Source organism: Cryptotermes secundus, unplaced genomic scaffold, assembly GCF_002891405.2.
Source record: "Cryptotermes secundus unplaced genomic scaffold, Csec_1.0 scaffold114, whole genome shotgun sequence".
NCBI classification, from domain to species: domain Eukaryota; kingdom Metazoa; phylum Arthropoda; class Insecta; order Blattodea; family Kalotermitidae; genus Cryptotermes; species Cryptotermes secundus.
Window position 1 is genome coordinate 314,181 of NW_019729208.1, and position 25,159 is coordinate 339,339.

General features: G+C 37.5%; 1 protein-coding gene across 6 annotated transcripts in view; it reads right to left on the reverse strand.

Annotated features, from left to right (window-relative positions):
- Positions 1-215: 215 nt before the first annotated feature.
- The window catches only part of LOC111865358, a 525,090-nt gene continuing 500,146 nt past the window's right edge, over positions 216-25,159 (reverse strand). For 5 of the 6 annotated variants that reach the window (XM_033751788.1, XM_033751789.1, XM_033751792.1 and 2 more), the window contains 5 exons: positions 21,169-22,910; positions 18,092-18,387; positions 16,466-16,897; positions 15,213-15,451; positions 8,578-11,210 (listed from right to left, as the gene is read on the reverse strand). In XM_033751788.1, coding sequence (XP_033607679.1) covers positions 10,335-11,210; positions 15,213-15,451; positions 16,466-16,897; positions 18,092-18,387; positions 21,169-22,910 — 3,585 coding nt within the window. In that variant the 3' untranslated portion in view covers positions 8,578-10,334. Of the gene's footprint in view, positions 508-8,577; positions 11,211-15,212; positions 15,452-16,465; positions 16,898-18,091; positions 18,388-21,168; positions 22,911-25,159 lie in introns of those variants that run through there. The other variant, XM_023853308.2, reaches the window with a different exon arrangement.

The following is a 25,159-nucleotide window of genomic DNA, read 5'->3' on the forward strand; positions in this document are numbered from 1 at the left end:
CGTCACTGCTGGTGGGGGGGGGGTTCTCCTTTGCGCAACATGTCACTATATATATATATATGAATTTCTCCAAAAGTAAATTACATGTACCATATTTGCCTGAATATAAGTAGCACCTCTAAAAAGAATGCTGCCTTGAAATGAATATATATATATATATGAGTATATGTCATTACACACAACAGTCAAAGAGTTCAGAATAAGCAAGTTTCACATAGCTCCATGTAGTTGCATACATGAATTAAAATATATTAAATTGAATTCAGGTTGATGAAGGACTCTTAGTGTCAGAAAGATAGCTATGATATATACAGAACTCAGTAGTAACTGGTAACTTGATTTGCACTTCCTGTTGCTTACCTCTTTATAATCATTTTGTCTAGATCTTCCTAACTTACACTTTCCATCCTAAACTGAAGCTGACCACACGCTTCTAGATGATAAGTCATGCATGGCAGGTAAAAAATGATGGACTGACTGCTGCATAGTGCTCCTGCAGTCACAAGGCTGGAACATGATGGTACAACAAAAATGTACTATAATAATGAATATTGATTATATTAATTTTATCTACAGTTATCAACATAGCTTTATTCTTAATTCATTAAAGTGCTAATGTGATTCTAACAGTTTGTACAATACATGGATATTTCATACACACATCTTACGTTTTTGTAACAAGTAGAGTTCTTGCATGAGTCAAGGTATACATTGGCTCTCACAAGTCATGAAAATATTGAATCTGTCTTCACACATCTAGCTATGTGGCTAGAACACCATGAACTATTATCTACATAATCCCAAACTCTACTGAATATTTACAAAATGGACAATAATATTCTTTGCATGTTACACCACTCAACAAATACTGTTGTCAAAATATATTTGTATTAATTGCTTGCATGTCAGTGAGAGTTATTATTATGAATCTATGTTATAATCTGTAGTACTTGTAGAGACATTCCTCATGAATTATCAAATATTTCCAGTATCACTGATGTTGTGAAAATTTTACTTTATTTCTTGATGGAATCTATATGTTGTGAAGTGATAAATACTGATTAAAATACTATACAAATAAAATAACTCTGTAATGTACGTAAGATTTGCGTCTTTCATGACAAATAAATGCACTGAAATTTTCTCAGATTATTGGCCACATTAAGAACAGAGTTAAGAATCCACATTTAAGAGAATTGCTATGACTCCATAATTGATGTGGGGAGTGACAAGAATGTAAGAAGATCACCCAAGTAGATTTTATAGTTGTTGACATATTTCAAAATTTGTTGAGTAAGTTTAAACATTTGCAATAACATACAATAGTATAAATAATTATCTGATGATCTGACAACTTCACAATAACATTTCAAGAATATAGTAGTACCATATACTAACACCATATAGCATACAGTAACTGAGTGGCACATATATTCACAACATGTATATGTACAAATAACAACAAGATAAATATATGCAGTGCCATTATTTTGAGTAAATGAGACACTTCTCTCAAAAAAGGCACTGCTCTTTGAGCAACAACAAATTAGTAAACTTGTAAAAATATTAAGTCGATGAGAGTTCAAGATGTAAGAAATATATTAGCAAACTGGCTCACGGAATGATGAAGCTTTTAGAACTCATTACGCCTTGTTATGTTACTGGAAATCAAGACAATTACATTGTTTAATACTACAACACATGCACTATAAAGTCTTTTACATTAGTTTATTTGGATTTTGAATTTATTTATGTTATAATTGAAAATATGTTTGTCACAAATTTGCCTTTTCCCCACACTATAAAATAGTGAATTTTTGGATGGGATTCCATTTATTCAATTATATAAAACACAACAACAAAGTGCAAGATTTTGGAGTCTATATTGTTCTAGATATGTGTAGATGATGATAGAAAAGTTTTCATTTTTAAATGTTTCTACCTGAAATTATCTTCCCAATGCAATGTATTACTCTGTCAGAAAGAGGTACTCACTTCCAACTAGTGCTGAGGTCAAGGAAATGTGGGTCTATACATCCACTCCCCCATATGACTTCATGGCATAGTGCTTAACTAGCTAAGCATAGGGACAACTTCATCTTACTTTTGTTTAGCAGTAAGAGGTAAAAGAGTCACATTTAACTAAATAGTACTTATTACAATTATGATGAAAAAAGCATTACAAACTGGGATTTATATAATAATTCTGCAAGTATTTATCCTAAGCTACTTCACTTTAGTGCAAAGGATGTTTATTATTTGTTATTTTTTCTGATTCTACATATTTAATATACTGTAATCCTCACATGTATTTATAAATATATTAATTTACACTAGGGAATATATGGACCCCTACATCTGAATATATTAGAACATTTCTTGGTGATCATAAGAACAGAGCCTTGGACACTACACTTATCTTTTACCAAGCAATAGAATACATGTATGCAGTCATTAAATAACAAAAATAATTATTTTATATATCAATCTAAAATTCAATAGGATGAAAGATCAAAGAGTGAAACATTCTAAACAAGACGTACATCCATTATTCATTTTGATAAATGTGTATGATCAGAAAAGATTTCTTTTAGGAGCGTGGGCTAACACAGAATTTGGATCACATATTAGTGGGTACATGATGAACTTTACAATTGTAAGAAATTTAACTGCTAGTCTTTGAATTACTGCTTTCAACTTTAAAATACAATTTATACAATTAAATCCATGGGATTTTATCCCTTAGTCTAATTATTGTGTCTGTAGTGGATGGGAAACATTTTTAATGGCATTTTGAAAGCAGTTACTATTGGAACACTGGTGTTCCTTTACTGATTGTAACAATATAAAAATTTACACAAAATAAAACAGGATTTATAGTACACAAAATTCCAGTTAATAACAATGCTTATGCGGATATCTCACAATATACAATATACAAAAAATATGCACAGTTGTTACAGTTCTATTACTGCATTTATATTTAAAATAATCTTTGATCAAAGAACTTTCTGCAACAGCTGGCATGCAAATTTGTTCCAGCTATCTTATATTCCATACAAACTAAGGAAAAAATCCATTCTCAGCAGTAGTATGTCAATACAAAATGTACAGAATATGATTTTAGTATATACAGAAGTTTAGTAATACACATAATAGATAATTTTGAAAATTTAATATACAGTCTATATGACAAAGCTATGTTTTGAGTCTGTAAAAAATATTTATATCATCACTGTCATCATTTTCTTCCCAGGACCAGCTCACATTATGTTGTAGAAACTGTAACTTAGGGCAGATTCAGATGGAGCCTTCCAGTTCTTAATTCCACATCTTTAAATTTTCATTCATCTTTTTCTTCCTGCATAATTTGAGCATACAATGAAAAAAAAAATTGGGAGTTTATAAGCATACCTATGAAATTTTCCACTATCCACTGCAAAATCCTATTTTTGATCAAGAAAACTGATTGTATACCATTCCAAAGTCTGTATTTCCAATCATGCAGCTAAATTAATAATAACTGTAGATATGAGTGGAAAATTTAAGCTATGAGATTTCCATAAGCCATTTACTTACACTTACAAAATTTCTAATGAAACATTCAAATAAAAATTTAGGTTAGCTGATTTCCCTGTATAATGCATTACAATATGACAGGGGTGCTTTTAACATTGTGGTCTTCTGGGTTATGACACCATGAAGCCTTGTAAGTGTTTACCATCTGTGACATAACACAGACCACAATATGGATCTTCACCACAATGAAAACCTTAATCTTATAGCTTTGTTTTTAAGCAAAAAGATATGATTTAAATATGGTACCAGAATCGTGAATAGAAGTGCACAGGCACCACCAGGATTTTCTATTTTGAGGGGAGGGGGGGCATAAATTTTCTAAGGGGGTGCAGCCAAAAATTTGCTTACAAAGTTATATTTAAGCAATTTTCTGATAGCCCTAGGTTATTCAGTATGAAGAATACATTTTTAAACACAATTTTAATTTTTGGTGTTGATATTTGGTAGTATGACTGCCTCTGTGGTCTAGTGGGTTCTTGGCTACAGATTCTGAGATCCCAGGTTCGATTCCTGGCGCTACCAGATTTTCTGAGAAGTAGTGGGTCTGGAACAGGGTCCACTCAGTCTTGTGAGGATAACTGAGGAGCTACTTGAATGGAAAAGTAGCGACCCCGGTCTAGAAAACCGTAATTAACGACTGTGGGAATCCATTGCGCTGACCAAGCGACACTCTATATCCGCAAAAGTTTACACTAATTTCGCCGACAAGCTGCGGTCGACTAAAGCCACGGAGTTTGTTTTGTTATTTGTTATATTTGGTAGTATTCCTTCTTTTTTAAAAATTCAATTTTATTTTCCTAAAATCCATGGGAACAAATACATGGCTTATCTCCCCTAGCCTTCAGGACAACGCGTTTTTTTATTAGGTAGAGGCAAAAACGTTAAAAGAACATAATTTATAGTAATGGATAATCCTTACATGCATGCCATTAATGACTGTATTAAATTCATTTGTTATTTGTATATTTGTTACACAAACATTCAAGCGAAAGGCTAAACCTGAAAGCAGTTTATCAAGGTCACATATCACAGGATGAGGGGAACAGATGAAGTTACTTGAAGTACCGTATTTTATCTAAACATGATGCGGCTTACAGACTAAGAAGACTTTAGTAATGCAAATACATATTCGATAACTGCAGCATAGAAAAATTCTATGTTAAGGAACACCAATCCCTCTGGAAATGTAACTTATCATAAGAAGAGAACTTTGAGAAATTTTCACTTTATAACTGACATACTGCTATGCTGAAGAGGATACCTTATGACCATCGAGTGCTTGAAGTGTAAAAGTCGGGGAGCACATACTGTTCTGATTACAAAGGATATATCTCAAGGCTTCTTGGAAGAAGATTAATTGGAAAATTAATTTCCACACACCAGATCTTGGTAATAGAGTTGTGGTACAATTCTGACATGTCATATACAGGGCAGCAAATTTTGCTCTGATGAACCAAAAGTAAAGGCTTAAATAGCATTTGCTTTATACCACAATAATGTAGTCTGATCAACATTTTCTCAAGTGTGTGTGGGGAAGTCAGCTGATACTGAATTAATTAACTGTGATTTGTTCCAAACTAGAAAGAAGTGGCTGCAGACTATTTAGTTCTGTATGTACCATCTGCTCTAACACCAAAAAAGCTCGGTATTTTGCCCAGTAAATTGAAATTATTTCCCAAAGCAGTATTAATCGGCTGGCCAAGCACTGAAGTGGGATAGGAAATTAATTTTTAAACATTATTTAGATGAATTTCAGGCTTAAAATTATTATGCATACATTGTCTGTTTTAGCTAGTGAGGATGTGAAGAAGCCATCATTTATATTTTATTTTGTCAGGGACACATCAGTTCATAGTATCCGACACAGAAATGGTGGTATGAGAAATGTGGCATGAGAACTGTCTTTAAGTTTGGGGTTTCGTCTCTTATATGGCACTTCGATGATTACAAGAGTAAAGAACATACTTCTGTACATACTTTAAAAACTTCTGGTCAGATTTCAAGACTACTATCTTGACTGAGTTTCTCGTGATTTTCCTTAGTCTTTCCAGGCAATTCCAGCATAATTAGGACTCGAGTTCATCTTTTCATATCCTTTTGAGGTCATCGTTCATCCATCATTCTACAATTTAGCATAATATAATCTTAATAGTATGCATCCTGTTGTGTGTTATATATAGGATATGTATGTATACTGGGGGCAGTCAACGCAACAATATTCATGAAAAACAAAACAGACACTATTGTATCAACATTTTTTTTTTATTTCGCTATTGACGCTACATGCTTTGGCCCATACATTGGGCCATCATTAGGTGTACAATGATAATAGTGTTAGTTCTTTATGGTTCTTATAGTGTTACGTGTTGTTATTTTGTCCCAGAAACTAAAACAATTACTAACTTATTTCAGAATACAAAACTTGAAATTACTTATATTTGTATATACCAGCTATAATGCGGTGAGCGCCCACTCAAATATATTGGACAGACAGGACGTACATTCAAAGTCCACTATAGAGAACATATAAATGCTATGAAGACCAATAAACAAAATTCTAAATTTGCAAAACACATCTTGCAAACTGGATATAGTACATATAATATGATGGCACAGACCATGAAAATATTACATATAGAATGGAAGGGACCCAAACTTAACACATTAGAAAGATATATACAACATAATGAAGAAAGGCCTACAGATGAAGGATACGTTTACAGATATGCATAACCCCATAGTCGATATTCTAATAAAAACACACACCAAAAAACCCCACCCCTCCTCCAGCCCTTCAACCATTCACAGTATTCCCCCACCACCTCTTACCACTTGACTCTACACGAACATAAACACATACACAGATAACCCCCCCCAGCAAGTAGTCCAGACCGAACTGCTACAACATAGCGACAACACCATCACAGGGAGCAGCCTGTACACATATCATCATAAAAAATCTGGTATAGGTAAAGTAAAAAGTAAAGCTATCCCTGTAACAGCCTGTGAAGACCCATAGGGTTGAGATGTTGAGGGTCCCACATTATCTAGACAATCGGCTCAAAGATGTCAGTAAGATTGTCAGCCTTATGTGCCAGCTGCACTTTACTCCCTAGAAAAATTATTTAATTAATTCCTGGTACTCATTTCTATTAGAGGCTGAGTCATCCCCATGGCCAGGGTCATAATGCAGCTGGAAGGATTAGGTCAATTGAAAAAAATTCAATAACCTCATCGGGATTTGAACCTGCGACCTTCCTGCTTGTAGCATAGTGCCATAAGTACATTTACTAAACAACCTAAGAGAGTTTAATAACAATACACTCAACAAGCTTTACCTCATAATAATTAAATAATATTGTTACAGATCACTCCAAGTAAACAATCTGTTGGGTGATGCACAGAATAACAAGCATAAGCTCCATAAGATGATAGCAAGGTCGAAACCACATGACCTAACTTATGAAAGACGATCCCGATACACAGGCACCCCACACTATAATTGCTTCTACAACCGGATAAGCATATCAGCACATAGCTGTCACAAAGTTTTAAAGAGATTTGTCACAAAGGATCTCATTTCTGTACAAATTTAATGTTAATTTTTAAGTTTCAATTTTTAATTCTAAATTTTACTGCCTAAGTATTTATGTTTTAACTGAAAATTCAATTTATGCATTTAAAACTCACAAGAACACAATATGGATCCATATTGAAATTAGATGCAATTCAAGAACTAAGACTAGTATCATTGTATGCCTGATGATGGCCCAATATAAGGGCCGAAACATGTAGCGTCAACAGCAAAATAAAAACAAATGTTGATACAATAGTGTCTATCTCGTTTTTCACGAATATTGTTGTGTACACATATCAGCATAATATAATATAAATACTGGCAGCATCGAGAAATACATGCAATAAGAAAATTAAAATTGGTATAATAAATATAGTATGAATGCTTGGTCTTACTTTCATTCCACAGACTTCCCAGAAGAGATTAATTTACACTCATTTCTATAAAATGGGCTAAGAAGTGTGTTTATATTTTGCCAAGTTTGGTTTTACATAATTTGAAATATTATGTAAATGCTGTTAGCACCTTTCTCTCACACACAGACTGCCATTCATAGGCAATGTTTTCATTACACCTCGTTCTCGTAGGAAGCTTAAAAATTTGGTAGTGGTGACATGGTGATGACCTCACATTACCTCAGAAATAAAGTGCTCCATATCTATCACCATTATAGAATTCTATTTACTGAAGCTAATCATATTCTTTTTCTTCTTCTTCTGTCCTCTGCAGATTAGGCTCAAGTCTATTCTATTTCACAGACATGTTCTGAATGTAAGTTTTTGAATCCCATGGCAAATAAATGCATCAACATCTTCTATGATGATCAGCCACATCTTGGTTAATTTAATTTTTCCATGAGTTTTATCTCTCCATCATCAGGATGAATGTTGACATCAAGCCTGATAATGGAGACACAGAGAAAGTCTCTGAAACACTGATTTTAAATTTAACTTCAATGAATCTGACATTATCATAAATTTTTATTGCAACTTTTGAGCAACCTTTTCACAACCTGTGTAATGAAACAGAATTGTTCTGAAATAAAACAGGAATTTGGCTCCTATCCTTCTCCCCTACAGTTAGAACTACAAAACACCATTTCTTATTTAAAAGTGAAAACTAGACACATTTCAGGATGTCCGTAATTTATTATAAAATTGTAAGATCTGAGGTTTTCACGGCAGTGACTATGAAGAAAGCAGTCTTCTGGGATGTGGCACCGTGTAGATGTGGTGTTAACCGACGTTTTGGAGGAACGTATCGCCTCCATCTTCAGGGTAGAAGGGAAAATAAAAAAAAATCCGCAAGCGAAGAGACAGTGAGAACAGGTGCAAGTAGACCAATGTGGATTTTCTTATTTTTTCTTCTACCCTGAAGATGGATGCGATATGTTCCTCCAAAACGTCTGTTAACACCACATCTACACGGTGCCACATCCCAGAAGACTGCTTTCTATTATAAAATTGTTTACATTTCATATGAAGTACGAGTATATTTTAAAGCCCAGCTTTCCAGGATGATGAAAGTACTAACAGATTTCCCTGACACATAACCTTCTTACATGAAAGTATTTCCCACCACTTAAAAATTTCATAAATAGGTATAATATGTGGATGATTGTTTCACATTTAAATATTAGCAATTTCATTAAAACTCCGCAAAAAGTCACTTTTATTTATATGTATATATCCCAAATCTAATTATATACCTGACTGTTACCAAATCTGATTTGTTATATTATTGAATAAAACATATTAATGTATACAGTGATCAATTTGTTCCTGCAAATGATGTACACCATGTCATTCTCAACAAAAATAGCACCATCTTAAAACTCAATTCCTCAAATATAGAAAAGGTAATACAAAAATTAGCTATTAAAACAAATCTCCTATGTAGAATCCATTGGATTTTATTGGTTCCTGAAACTTGCAACTGTATTATTCTAGTTTAATACTGTGGCCAGTATATCATTATTATCCAACATTTGTTAATGAATACATAGATAATATACCAATTAAATTGCTTTCTTATTTTTTAAGTTACAATGACATATGAGTCATACACAGTCCATGCTAACCAATTCTTCAGATTTCTAGTTAATTCCTGTGTTTTTAAAATGCATACAATGATATAACATTCACAGCAATGTGTTTCAAGGCTTTAACACTTTACAGTATCTAAGATGTAATGAAATCAAACCCAAAAACATAATTAATCGTTATTTACAAACTGGGCTAACAATGAAGTCCAATTCCACAAAAGTTACATTTTATAGGAATATAAGTGATTGAATACAACTGTCATGTGTGATTTCAATAGATTATAATTTCATTCTTAACCATAGATGAACACCAGTACTGAAGACCAGTTTTAAATAGGGTTCATAGTTTATTGTAATGTCTTTAATTATATGCATACAGTAGACTCTGAATTATCCATGAGCAGATTATCTGCTTTGTGGATTAACGATGTAACTTTCAGAACCAATGAATAATTGATTACAGCTTCCTATATGATTTAAATGTTGCTTATTACTTCTATTTCAATAATAAAAATCAATGTTTTACAGTTATTTGCAGTAAACTGTATATTTTCTCACTCTGCTGAAACCTTCTATTCTTGATTTTATTGTTATTCATGTTGGTCCTATCACTGAACAAGGTTTGCTTTGTTTCACTGGAAGGATATTTGTCTCACTGTTTAGTGGCCAGTGCAATCTGCAGTCTACGGTTCATTACTGGTTTTAGTGTATAAAAAGTTAATTGATATAGGTACACGTATTTTTCTTACCCACTGATTTTAATTAACCATACTACTTTCCCTCTCCATTATTGTGGATAATTGAGAGTTCACTGCATCTTTTTCTCTTAGTTATCAAGCACCTAAAATTATGATTATTGCAACTTTAAGTACAAGAATCGACATGAAAGGAGGATTATGTATCCTTCTTAGAGGTGAAGCCATATAATCTAGAAGATAGGCATCAATGTTTTGGAGAAACCTGCTGCCTCCATCTTCTGGGTCATTCTTCTATGGTTTTTGACACTCTGGATGAAGACTGATCACTCAGTTTCAAGCAACAGCATTTGTCATTACAGACATGGAAGGTGGCTCCTACTTGTTTTTGATACCAGAATAATGTATAGGTTATTGCACATGTCATTAAAACAAACATTCATTCTTTAAGAGATGTAAATCTTCTGAATTTTCCCTTTAATTTTTGGTTTTTAAGAATCCTTTGGATACGAAGATTACAGCTGGGTCCACCAACATACATAACCTCAATCTTTCCCCCATCCTCCAGAGCTGCAACTAAAGCCTTCACAGCTTCTGCACCTACATCTTTCGCACTCACCTCTAGAGCTGTTCCTGGGAAACGATCCCTGATGCACTTCCCCACAGCTGCAGACTGACCTGGGCTTAGGGAGACACCAACCATACTCAACCAACTAAGGTAACTTAGATTTGCTACCACTGCCTGTAGGAACAAATGCTCAAGTGATCCTTTGTGAGCACTGTCAGATACACCAAGGCCATTCACTTTGAGATAACTAAGAGAACATGTCTTGAGAGCCCTCCCAACTGTTCGCAGAGTTCTGTCACTGTCATCAAGATAAATTCTCCAGTGACTCATCTTGAGACTTTGAAGAGTTCTGAAACTAGCGGACAAAGTCTGGAAGAAAGAAGTTAGTGCCTTATCATCCACAAACAATGGACTACTTGTAGTGCTGCTGACAGAGTTCTTGTCCACACTCAGGTCTAGATCACTGAGGTGGGTGAAACCACGAAGGAATGGTAAAAGGTGAGGCCCACGAAGCGCCATTCGGTCATTCACTGTCACTTGGAAACCGCCAAGGCGGAGGAAGACAACGGCAGGACAGACAAAATCAGGCAAAGAGCTGAGCATCTCTGCTATTGAATCATCAAGACGGCCAAGACGTGAAAGACGACCACCATGTATAGCAAGATGCAGCCGGCAGTTAGCAAGAACAAGGTCTCGAATTGATGTGGACTGAAGGAATCCAAGAAACACTGAGAGAGAGCCTTCTTCCTGTGGACACAAAATAAGAACATTTCCATATAGCAGGTGTTCTAAACAGAACTAATAAATACATGCAACATGCAAAACATGGAGACTCATTTGAAACACAAAAGTAAAGTTGTGAAAGTTTGTGCATAATGTTCAATCAGCGTGTTTCTGAACTTACATAAAATATTTTTCTAGGAGAAATATATTAATGTTACCAAGTCTGAAGAGAACGAAATGTTTACATAATACTTACTTCATGTATGCAAAGAATGTAGAAAAATGTATGCTTTGCCACATTTCTGAATGCTAGAATTTCATCTGGCATTTTTTGACCAAGAGAATTCTTCGCTTGATAAAATTTAAGTCAATTAAATATATTTATAGTTAGAATTTTCATTTCATTTATATTGTTGTATTGTGGCGGACTGTAATAAAGAAACTGTTATAGTTAGAACTTCTACTTTACACATTAGTCATCTGCCATCTGGTATGTGACATCATGTAGTCCTTTAGAAACTGAACAGCGTTTTGGAGGAATATACTGTCTCCATCCTCAAGGTTGAACAATAACCCAAGAAAACAAGCACCAAGAGGTAAGAGTGAGCCCAATCTGATTGCTTGCTTGGCTTATGCTTCAATTTTGAAGCTGGAGGCAATAAATTCCTCCAAAACACTGAAGAACTTTTTCTACTGGTCTCCACAGCTTCACATTCCAGAAGACAGCACTCTTCATAGAGTATCTCAAATCCAACATTAGTCTGTTCTTGAATTTGTAAGACACTGCTTTACACATTTACTTCTCTGTTCACAAAATATATATCTGATTGTACATGTAAAGTTTGTGTGAGCTTTAGCCTTGAGAGAAAGAACGAGTTATTACAAGAAATGGGGATGCCCGATGAAACTTAATCTAAAGTGTAACACACATTGCACTTGCAGTATGTTTTCACTTCAGCATAGCTCATCATTTCTTGCCTCTTCTATCGCAAAATGGTAATTTTTATGGCTAATAAAATTTTAGCTTTATTACCCTGCAATAATCAATTTCCCTCCTCTTGTTGGAACAGGGAATTACTGATATTGTGCTTACAGTATCTTTGGCATCCTACATGCAGAATCATAACAATTCTAGTTACCTTGACACATTTATACTAGTTTTGTTACCTATCATTTGCAACTAACTGCACTGGATCTGTTCCATACATTTTTTAACACCGAAGAAACTGTGTATGAAATTATTAAAGTTAGTGTCAGCTACTGGTATTTCTGAGAACTATAGCTTAAGGTACTGTAGAGTAGTAACGGATATCCTACCAAAGCTTCATGTATCTTATCTACCAACTGATCACAGCTTATGGAAAAAGAAGTGCTGATATGATCTGTAATTCTGCTATAGAATGACAGAGTGTCTAAACTTGGCTTCTAAATTATTCTTACAGCATTCCTGCTGCAGGAAAATGTTTCTCAGTATTCATCCTGTACGTATTACATTTAATTTAACGAATTCAGCTGCATTCTTTAAGACAAAATTACTGAAATTCAGCTGACACTGGAACTTTCTGCCAGACCACACAGCATTGCATGTCATTTGACATTCATCTTCAATTTCAGGGCAGATACACGCCCAATCCACCAAAAATCCGTTAAAAAAAGATCAACTTTCTCAAAACTCCTTCACAATTAATAACACGAAATTAGAAGACACTGTGTCAATAATTTCCATTGATGTCCTAACTCTTAAAACAATTTTATTTACATTGTTGCATAATACATTTAGAATACTGCTAATTCATGGTTACAATTTGAATAAGAGATCAAGTGCAATAAGCTTTAATTCAAGACAGATCGGTTTGCATAACGTGTTTCCCCAGTTGGCCCCTTGATTTTATTGTGCTGTTGTACCAGTTCTGCTCATATTCACTGCCTGGAAAACCTCAAATTTCAGATAAATCAGATATTCTTTATTAACTCCTCTACTGGTGTCCCATAACCTTAACTGTTGATAAAACAACATAAATCAAATAAGTAAGAGTTTTCTCAATATGTTCCACAGACAAACAGTCATTTGGAAGTGTGATTCTTGGAAATAAAATTTATTGTACATCCATGGGGCATTATTGTGCATATGTATGCGTGCACAATGTGCACGCATGAGAGAGAGGGGGGGGGGGTTGCTACTCCTACCACCAATAACTTTTGACCTAATGACTGGGTTTTCATGAAGCTTGACGTAAATGTCATGTAATTTGAGGCCACACCATTCACGCCTCTTTCAATCTCCTGCCATCGATAATACTAACTTTATGACTGTGGAAGCCTCTGAGATGGGAGCTACAGTAGTGTCATTTATGTATGACTAAAATTTTGTGTGGCATTAAATAGTGGAAGAATATGGACCTTTCATTAAAACAAGATAACTTGTTTTCTTCACATTCTATAAAATAGAACAGCTGGCGTGCTACATCCATTGTAGGTTTTGGCTTTATGGTGGTAACTACTGAACCAATGATATTAGGTAGACAAACGAATCAGTGAATCGAAAGGTAAACTTTGTGTAGATTAAAATTAGTAGCTGTATCTTATTATTTCAAAATTAATTGGTTACTATGCACAAACGAATCAGAGGGGTTAGAGGATTCTTATAACTTGCGAAATAGCGAATGTAACTCTAGTAAAACAGTACTGAAGGGATAAGGCAATCCTTGTAACCTCAAAACGTGCTTCGGGCAAGATATTCACCCTTTGCAAACATCCACACTTCTTGCCCCTTTTCTGTAGCTGTTGTTACACCAAACAAAGCCTGGATTTATTTCACCTTCATCCTTTGTTCAACGTCAGTGTGGAACGTGTCATGAAATATGTTCTTCAGGATATGGCAGAGGATAACTGTCTCAATGTCTTACATATTTTTTATTGTAACTGTTTTTCACAAAAATAGAAAACACGATATCCAGACCATATGAAATAATGCATGACTCTATGTTTTAAGCACATATGGTTTCAGTCAGTTTTCGTAGTTGAATTGAAAAATTAATTCTCATGATAGGGGTTTGAAATTTCATCTCCCGCTCTCTATTTGTACGAGTATATGCTACGTTGACACTCTGCGTACAGATGTTAATTGGTATTGAAATCTGTATAAAAACTGCAGAATTTGCATCAATACCAAACTGTTTTATTATCCTTTGGTTTAATCTGATAAAATACTAAATTAACTCAGTCTTAACAATGTAGATCTGTATTACTTTTAGTTACAGTGCTATATTAGTCCAGTATGAATACTTGGAAACATACTGATATGTACCAGCAAACTTGTCAGAAGTCAGAAGTCAAAAGTAACATATCTGCCAATGTGCTGTATATTTCAACGTTAAACATGTTTTTAGAACAAAGGGTTGTTTGTTTGTATTAAAAATTGTTGTACATAAATATAAACAACTGTAATATGTATTCATAATTAAAATCCCTTCATTTGTTTCAAAATGTTATTATGCAATTCGGTTTGAAACAAAACATATTGATTTTATTTGCATTTCACAACTGTCATGTTTATTCACACATCATCATTTTCCTAATAACAAACAGAAACGTTTCCAAAAAGCTTTCTGTAAGGAGCAAGGTTATGCTTGTCATCACTTTCAAACATGGAGGCTAATGAAGATATTTTATACTACCAAGAAATTATGTCATTCTGGTATATTGATACAATGAATTTGGGGTACAGAATACTTGCTCACGGTGTCATATTGTACTGATTTATCGATACAAGCTCTTATTCCTGCACATAGCTGCTGCTAGTTTTACTGGATGTACAGTAGTAGAAAATTTGCTTACAAACTTATGTTTAAGCCATTTAAGGTTATACTGGCTGTCCTGGACTATTCATGCAAGAAAAAATAAATTTTACTAATGATACTTTTAATTTTTTATATTATATTTGGTATATTTCCTTATTTTTCAATTGTAGGGGGAGGGCAGGTGTAAAAACTAAAATCTAATTAATTAAATAGGAACCAGGTTTACCTCAATCCTAAACGTCCACCCCTCTAGGCTGAGAAGTCGGAGGCTGGTGTTCTTGGCAAGAGACTGGCACACAAGTTGAGTGGGGCCATCCTCAAGAATGAGTCTCTGGGAACCCAAGTCCAGCAGCTGGATGGATGTGTTGTCTGCTAGTCCAAGAATCACGGGCAGCACTTCTCCCAGGCGTGTCCCACCTTCCAGCCGCAGTGCATCCAGGCATAATGACCGCCTTACAGTTTCACCTGTATGACATCCATTATTGCATCCCACTTCAAACTGAATGTGCTCAAGAAATGAAGGATTTTAATAAAGTGACTATGTACAAATACAGATTTCTGGGTTTCCTGTGTGTCATGATCATGGATTTGTAAAAGACCTGCCCTTATCTGCACTTACAGTATAATACGATCTCAATATTGAAGATTACTGCCTTGTAGGACATGACACTATGTGGTCTGGTAGATTATTAGCACTGTTTCGAAGAGTGTATTGCCCTGAAAATGGAAGCAGCATACTGCGCAAAACGCTGTTGGAAAACTACTAGACTACATGGTGTCATATCCCAGCAATCTTCATAGTCACAGATGTGAGAACCTCAAACCCCAAACCTCAAAATACTTAATGTAATGGAATTCTGACAAAATTTGTTATGATGCTGTCCTGTCAAAATTGTAGAGGTTCTTTAGTTTTGGCAGCACTGGAAAACTTGTTAAGCTCATTGTCACAGTCTTAACCCTCAGCACACTGATCAGGTTACTAATGGCTGAGTGTGCAAAAATCAGATGTTGAAAGTTGTGTGTTGTGTTATTAGTAAGCATAAGAACAGAAGTTGTTATATGATGACCATTTAAGGAGTGGGATGATCACATCTCTTGGTACTGCGGCCATCAAATGGGTCTACTGTAGCAGCCGATGATGGTAGATGATTATGAAGCATTGGTGAAATAACGACACGCAGAGGAAACAAAAGTCCTCGGGAAATAAATAAACCTGTTCGTATTCCAATTTCTCCACCAAAAAATCTCACATGGACTAGCCTGAGACTGAACCCAGCCTCACTGGTTAGAAGCTGGCAACTAACCATCTGAGCTATGGCATGTCCTGTCACCTATTCTAATTAATTACAAGGTATAATTATGCACAGATTAACAAGAGACTTACTGGTCAGGTGGATGTCTAGTTACACAACACACAGAACTCTGGATTTTATAAAACATCTATAAATAACAAAGCTTAATGAAACAAAAGTTACTTACCTAGACAAAGGGCATCTTCTGCACCAAGCAAACACTTGCTGACATTGAGGCTCCTCAACTTACACGCAGGATCACGAGCAGCATCGAACACATCATGGAACCCTGAACCTGAGTGAACAGCGGGGTCACATGCTGGAAGAGGGTGGAACAGTCTCTGGAAGAGGACTGAATCAGAGTTCCTCTTGCTGTCTCCACTGCTGGAGTTGCTGTAGCCATCAAGCAGAAGCTGCTGCAGGGGTTGGCGAGGCAGGGTGGCAGGTCTGCTGAGGCTGTTGTACCCTCCCATGATGCCACGCGGCAGAGATGAGAAGTAATAGGAAGAGTTTGTTGTTGTCTTTGGAGAGATGTTGCTGGTAAGTGACGGCTGCTTCACCATGTGTTGTAGTGTGCTCACACCGCTGCCCACGCCCCCACTGCTGCCACTGCCTGAACCTGTAAGAATAGGACCCTCCCAAGTCATGACTTGAGGACAGTGTAAAGATTATTTGTGTGACATGAAGAATTTTCTGCTGTGCCCAGAGGGATTTGCATTCTTTATATTCAGTAACTTCTATAGTTAAACAAATTCTACATGCAAACTCTCATCCTCATAAAGGTATTATGCTAAAATTCAATAATTATTTATTATACATCATCAAAAGTCTGCATTATTCACGTGGGATACAGTACCCTTCCTTGCCAATATCACAATATATAGTGACTAAAACTGTAAAGCAGGTATAAGAGGATGGCAAAGTGATGCCAAAACATGTAGTGAAGTGACATGTGAGATTGAGTGCACTACAAGACGGCCAATACATACATATCAGGTATAAGACTCCAATTGAGAAACATAAAGCTTACTCATGGAACTAAAGAAAATGACTGCAAATGAGGATCCAGACACATTCGGAAACTCTTGTACAGTGCTTTAACAGCTGTGGTCACAACATATTGGCAAGAACAGTCACTAAATTCATACTGTTTTTGCATGTTATTTATTAGGTTTGCTGTAAGAAACAGAAAACAGAAGCTAGCAAAAAATTATATTTCTATACAATACTGTAACAAAATAAAAGTGAAAGTATCCATCATGATGTATAGAAGTCTCCTGGATATTTCACCTTTATATTTAAATAAGATTAAGGCTATGACTGTTCATAAGTTAGCTCTATAATTGTCTTCAGGTAAAAGAGTTATTGTAAGACTAAGGGAGTTTCCCTTCAGTCTGGATTACTAAAACAAATCCTTGTTACTGGCTCAGCAACTTCACTCAATAAACAATGTGCACAGAATATCCTTACATCGTGACACCAGGCCACTGTTGCAGACCTTGAAAACTACACTGCAATCAGTCATACCACCAAAAATTTTATTCTTATAGGAGTTACATGTATTTATAATATTCCCAGACAGATCTGGATTGGTCACTCCAGACCAACTCGGATGATAGCCTTCCTCACCAGACCTACTTCCCCAGACTGAGTCTATTAAAAGTCTGTGTCTGGGGCTTGCGATGGGAGTAAGTTAGAGGCTCAAGGGGGGTTAACACACACATTATGTTAAATGTACATGAAGTCAGACAAAATATCCTTTCTAAGGAGGAATATGGGAAAACAACTACAAAATCTAATTTTCTTTACGAACCAACGCTAACACCGCTGGAGGACGGCGGATCTTCACGCCGCATGCCCCAGCTACCAGACAAGTTCAGTGCAACAAGAGGTCGGGCCCTGATAAGCCGCGCAATGGCTCGGAGACCATCTCTGCCACAGCCCAAATGCGGTAGATGAAGAACTGTCACTTGTTCTGTTTGCTCGAGAGCAACACACAGCTGCACCACCTGGCACGTCCCGAGATTCAGGTCTAACACCAGTTTGTTCAGGCTTGCACTTGCATTCTGCTCCAGACCTTCACATAACGCATCAACTAGTGACTGGAACCTGCAATTCATAAGTTAACTGTCATGGCTCTGCTGAAACCTATGCAAGACACCAAGGTGACTGCTATGAATGTGACAGAAATTTCTTTCAGCTAATACCATCACAAGGGCAATTTGTTATAATACCTCACTGATTCAGTCTGATTCATCAGACAGTATGGCATTTCACTCTGAATAGGTTTTTTAAGATTGGGTAAAGTGTACTAAAGATGAGGAGTACTAGCTTCACTGTGTAGTCTAGTAGAAGTTCATACATGTTTTGGAGGAACATACTGCCTCTGTATTCACAGTTGAATTGAACTGAATTGAAGAGTGAGACAAACAAGCAGCCAGAAACAAAAGAAAGGAGCATGTAAAGATTAGGGCAGTACATTTTCTGAAACATCAGAAAATTTCTGCCAGACTACATAGCATTACATTCCAGAAGATACAACTCCTAATAATGATTTCAAATCGAATATGCGCTGATATTACTGTGGGAGTTAAAGTACAGTATTCAGGGATTTTATTTCACTTCCAGCACTCATTAACAATCATTTGCAAATCTGCATAAATATTCATTCACGTGTTACACTCTTTCACTTAAAGAAGAATTTGAATCTGTGAGAATTAAAGGATATTAACCATAATTGCTGTGGTATTTGACTGAAGCTGAAGAACCGTCCATTACCATACAGTGTGAAATTTGAACTTAAGTCCACATCATGAAATAGTCATTTCCATTTGCTATGTCATTTGACTTCATTTACTGGAATATGAAGATGCATTCTGGTTGATTTTCTTTTTTTATTCTTCATTTTTATGCCTTAGAAGTGCATTATTTTAGGAAATGAGAAAATTTACAGTGAAACAGTAAATTTATATTCTGTTAAATTACCTGAAATTTCCCTTACAGTTGGAATTAATCACATGCCTGAGGTTACTGGACATACATCCTCTCTGGCATCTAACATATCAGTACTAATGTTGGGTTTGATTTCACAAAGATGAATTCTACCAAGCAAGTTTAAAGAAATTCAAATTTGATTGGTGAATAGTAGATGAACCATTCCTCAGACTAACCGTAGTGGCATATTCACTGTAATTAGTGTAACAATGTCACTACAATAAATGGTTGATGGGTCGTCTTAGACATGAGTATGAGCTTTTGCTGTGATCCAACAGAAATTTATAGTTCCCATAAACATTTTTAGAGGGCAAATTCTTGGAATCACTTGTAAACAGAATGGTCCTGCCTCCCTCTGCTTCAAAGAGGAACCTTCAAAACATAGCCAAAGCACAATTCTAACTGACGTAAAGAAAAAACATTTTGATATAACTAATGACTATATCTTTACCTCTGATGTTCACAATTTCTCTGCCTAATATTTGTCTTTTCTTTTATTGCTAATGGGGTGGGACTGAGTCCCTTGTACTGCAGCCACTTCTGGCCTACTGTACCAGCCCCAGATGGTAGGTGAGGGTGATTGTGGAGCAATTGGTGGAATGAAGATTGGCAGGGGAAACCGAAGTACTCGGAGAAAACCTGCCCCAGCGCCACTTTCTCCACCACAAATCCCACATGACCAGACCCGGGATTGAACCTGGGCTGCCGCGGTGGAAAGCCAGCGACTAACTGCTTGAGCTATGGCTCGGCCTCAATATTTGTCTTAATAGTATTTTACATTTTCCTTCTCTTCTTACAAGAGGGTTTCTTACCAAACTTTTGTGTGCATTCCTAGTCTCTGCCATAATAACCACATGATTGCCCTTCTCAGCCTCTTTGACCTCACTGTCCTAACACTATGACAAATTCTTCAGCTTGTAATATCCTGAATTGCTCTCATTTCATCCTTCATACTTTCCAGGAATCTTCCTGGGGGTAAAGGGTGGCCCTCTGGCGTGTAAGGCTGACAACCTCACTGATATCTGTGTGCCGATTGTCTAGAAAAGTGGGATCTTTGATGTCTCACAACCCTATGGGCCTCCACGGCCTGTTACAAGGATAGCTTTACCTTTACCAATGACTGTGGGGATTTTTTGAGCTGACCACATGACACCCTCTAGCCGCTGAAGTTGGCACTAACTTCGAAAACAAACAGCGGTCGCTCAGTCGGTATAGTTCGCTTGCTGACTAAGACCACTGAGTTTTTACCTCAATGTAAGAAACATATTTCACACCCATACAAAACAAATGGCAAAATTTATGTTTTGTATATCCCGATTTTCAAAATTTTGGAAATAAACTGGGATGATAATAGTTTCTACACTGAACATAGCAAGTATTTCCAGAATTTATTCTCCTCTAGTTCATCACGGACAATATTATTTAGGATTTGAGATCCTCACCGCCATGGTTACAATTAGTTCTATCTTCTGGGATATAATGCTGTGTAGCCCATTGAAATCAACTGACATTTCAGAGGAACATGTCACCTTCACTTTCAGGGTCAAAGAATAATCCAAGCAAGATTCTCTGCTTGCTGGTTTCTGACTCTGAAGATAGAGGTGACATGTTCTTCCAAAATGTTGGTTGGCTATCAAAAAACTATGCAGTGTTATATCCCAGAAAACAGAACTCTTCAACATTTGTATTTGTTAATGTTATTCCCAGATTGGTGCTCATATTTTCAAATTTTCTCAAAAATTTCTTATATACAGTTGTATTATGACTTTGTCTCTCATTATACTGTCATGTCATGTTCATATGTTCTCTAAGATCCATCCTAATATTGCCCACCCACCTACTGTTATTTATAATCTACTTATTTCAATTCTGCATCATTCTATGCATATACAGTACCTGTCATGTGCGCTGTCTTCTAGACAGGTTATAACCAGCTCAAATGTGTGGAGCCTAGACTTCGACAGTGTAGTCTTCACGTAACCAGCCAGTCGATCCACTTCGGTGGCAGTAAACTCATGACCCAACAATGAAGAAATACGAACTAAACGAACACTGTCATTGGAAGATAATGATGTGAAGAATGCATCCAAATGCTCTTCATAATCTGCACCTTTATCAAACTGGAAAACTAGTTCCAGTGCCTCTAGAGTACATGCTTCACTTTGTAGAACATGTGACCAACCTTCAAGCTCGAGTGGTGCTGTATGAACTAGAGGAACTGGAACTTTGGAACTCGATCCAGATGTACCATTACCCATGCCCACCCAACTGCCACTTGATGCCCCTAGTAGTCTGCACACTGCTGCTACATTAGCTTCAGATGGCCCTGACGCTTGAAGAAGCATGAACAACGTCCGAGTGGGAAAATCCAGCGGACACAATTGGTTGAACACTAAATGTCCCTTACGTCCTAGCAGGCCCATCAGGAGCCTCAATATTAACACTGTATTGTTGTCCAGAACAGATCCAGTCCCTCCTCCAGTCATTCCAGGAAGATCTTCTACTTCTCTCCTCAGGATGTTTGAGTAATGTACAATGGAAGAAATGTAATGGGCTGCAAGAAACTCTGCAAACGTCCGGATCACTGGCGTGTAATATTCGGCTCGTTTCTTCTGGTTATGACTGCGACCAAAGTTGAGACCACGAGTGAGAAAGCCGAGTTCTGTAACCTCTAGCCCACCACCCCGACAGTGAGCTCGGATCTCTGAGTCTGTGTACAGAAACCTTTCTTCTTTTATACACGTAAGTGCAAGCTTCCCAAACTCGGCTAGCAACTTTTTACAGTGTCCTGGTAAGTCAGAAGATGTTCCACTGGACATTAAAATTTCACCCTTCCTGACAAGACTCCGGCGGATAAGGCACTTAAATAGGGCCTGATGGACATCCAGCATATCTGTTGGCAAATGGCCACCTTCCTCTTCAAAAAGAACACAAAGCAGAAGCCAACCAAGAGGCCAACATGCCAGAGGACGGAGAACTTGCTGACTCGCGTACACAACCTCCAGAAAACGGTTAGCACTCTCTGGTTTCTTGTTTCCGGTGAAGTAGGCAGTCACCAGATGCTCCACATGCACCCAGTCCAGTCCCTGAAGAAGCACTCTACGCTGAACAAGCGGGAACAGCTCTGAACTCCAGCCAGGAGAACACGTGATCAAGATGCGACACTCAGGGAACATGCGGCCCTCAAGAAGCTCCACAGCATCCCCCAACGCTTCTCTCCCGCTTGCAGCTCCTGTACTGCCTTGACCCTTACACTCTTGTCCACCAAGCGCCACAGCTTCATCGTAACCGTCCAACACAAACAATAACCTGTCTTCTAGGAGACCGAGGCACTTCCACACTTGAGCGAAACCATTTCCACTCCCACCACAGCTCCCCCCACCCCCTCCACCCCAGGGACTTGTACCACCGCTGAGCGCCGTTTTGGGGAGCAGTTCCTTGCTTAGGTAGTGGGCCAAAGTACTGCCTCGCAATTCCCGGAGTGGAACGAAGAGAGCAAGCTGTATGGACGGACCCAACCAGTCATCCTGTGTAGCCCATGAATGCAGCAGTCTCAGAGCCAGGGTTGTCTTGCCACTGCCGGGGCCACCCTCCACCACGACGCGACGTGGAGCTTCGTGCATTGCCCCCTCATTCGTCTGCAACGATACGAAGGGGGTCATGATACATGACACATTTCATACCATATTCAGCGGCTTCTGGAACACTGAAAACTGAAGCAAGAGGGGAAGACCCAACTCGGTAGTATACCATGAAATAGGTCTTTTGAGACACTGTCTTCAGTGGTTATAGGAACCTTAAGTTTCAATTTATTTTACCATAGTACGTATGTATGTATTATGAGAGGGGGTGGGTTTCCCCATTCCCTTAGACCAGTTATTGGTCCATTGTGCGTCCCCCTTTTAATTTCTACTGTCGCCATACCCTACCGGTAACGGTGAGTGCCATCAGCCCCCGTAGAGCCAACGAGGTCGGCCCCCGGTACCTTCGTGCTTCCCCCATCCACCAGAAGCATTGGAGACTACTTGGGCGGGAAAGGGCCTGTAATTTAGCTCAGAGGTCTCCTAGAGACATGAGGTTCTTTTACATACCGTAAATCTACGACACGGGACACACGGCTTAAGGTCCCTCCCGGAGGACTTGTTCCCTGAATTTTTCCGCCCTTAAAAATTCCACGCCGGGTTTGAACCCGCGTACCTTGAGTCATGAGGTGGGAACGTTACCCCTAGACTACGGAGGCCGCTTTTTACCATAGTAGCACCCACCTGTATATATGGCAGTCTTTGCACAACGCTCAAGGAAAAAAACATATAGGAATTGTTATGTATGTCGTTCTGTATCTAACTGTCTGTCCGTCCACATGCGTCAATGAAAAACCACAGGGTGGTTGTTAAAATCTGACAACACACCTCTGAGAAAACGACATATCTTGAGAAGGAAACATTATTGTACAAACGTTCTGTGCGTTCAACTAAATCTCCGATACGGCAATCTATATAATAAATTTCTGGCTTTGATATGACGATCAGTATCACTACGTGTTGTTGACGTACATTCAAAAATACTTCAGACTGACTATAGTTTACATTTCGTTCCTTGTAGTGCAATAACTTTCAAGGATCAGATGCATATCTTTAAGATTATCCCTATCCTGAGCCAGATGAATCCAATCCACATCCTCACATTCTATATTTAAGACTCAAATTTCTATATCCAATCTACACTTAAGCCATCGAGAACGTTGGCTCAGGTGGTAACATATCTGACTTCTGTACCTGTGGTGCCTGGTTCTATTCTCAGCCAGGGCACCAACCATTCTGATTGAGCCTTATCGTGGTTTTTAGAGCACTTACAGTGATTTCTGGGCCAGTAACTTGAAAGAAGCCATGACCGCTTCCTTCCACGCTCCCATTTCTTCATTCGTTCTACAGTTTGACGATGTATAGCCTGAGCTATTGAAAGAGCTGCTAAACAAGTCACAAACAAATAAAACATGGCCAGTCTTCAACGAGATCTCCTTCCTTCAGTCTTACATACCAAGAGCACTTCTCATTTACCTCGAGAACACGAGGAAAAATATTATTTCTTTTCAGGGCTGAGATTCGGGTCTGAAATGTTCAGAATAAGATACAAGTGTGCGACTTTTTTGTCGGATGTTTTACGATGCTTTCAGGCTTCGAAACACAGGATGGTAAATTAATCTGAAAGGATCTGGAAGGAAACGGTGATGGCCTATCAACGTACTATCCTGTTAACAGTCTGAAGATCTGAGAAAATCAATAAATCTTATATAGGATTTTAGGCTCCCACAACGGGGATATAACGACGTGTAGTCTACTGAAAGTCAGCCGATATTTCGGAAGAATACGTCGCCTCCATCTTCAGGGTCGAAAACTCTCAATTTCAAGAACTACACAGAGTTATATCTCAGAAGATAGAAGTCTTCAAGAAAACCTTAGGTGACAGGGTTGAGAATATAACTGATAACATCTCGAATATGTGTCTACAGCATAACAGCTATGCCAAGGCGCTCAGGACTACACTGTGTCATTCGCTGAAACAATTTTCAATGTAAGGATTCTCCGGAAAGCTGACTTTGGGGACACTGAACAAACCATGTACCCTAAAACAAAGATAGCTGGCAGAACTCCCATTTAGAGACAATGTTTGAACTAACGAAGCTTGATAACATATACAATGCTAGCCACCTCTCACTGTTATGTTTTGTGATTATTCTGCTGCGTTGTTATACGGTGCAATTCCCCCCCCCCCTTTTTTTTTACAACAGGAAGCTACGTTAAACTTCCAGCGACAGCGAAAAGGCAATAAAACATTACAGAGTTTCTCGACAAAATCATGGAACTTTATTACCAAGCAATTTTACTTT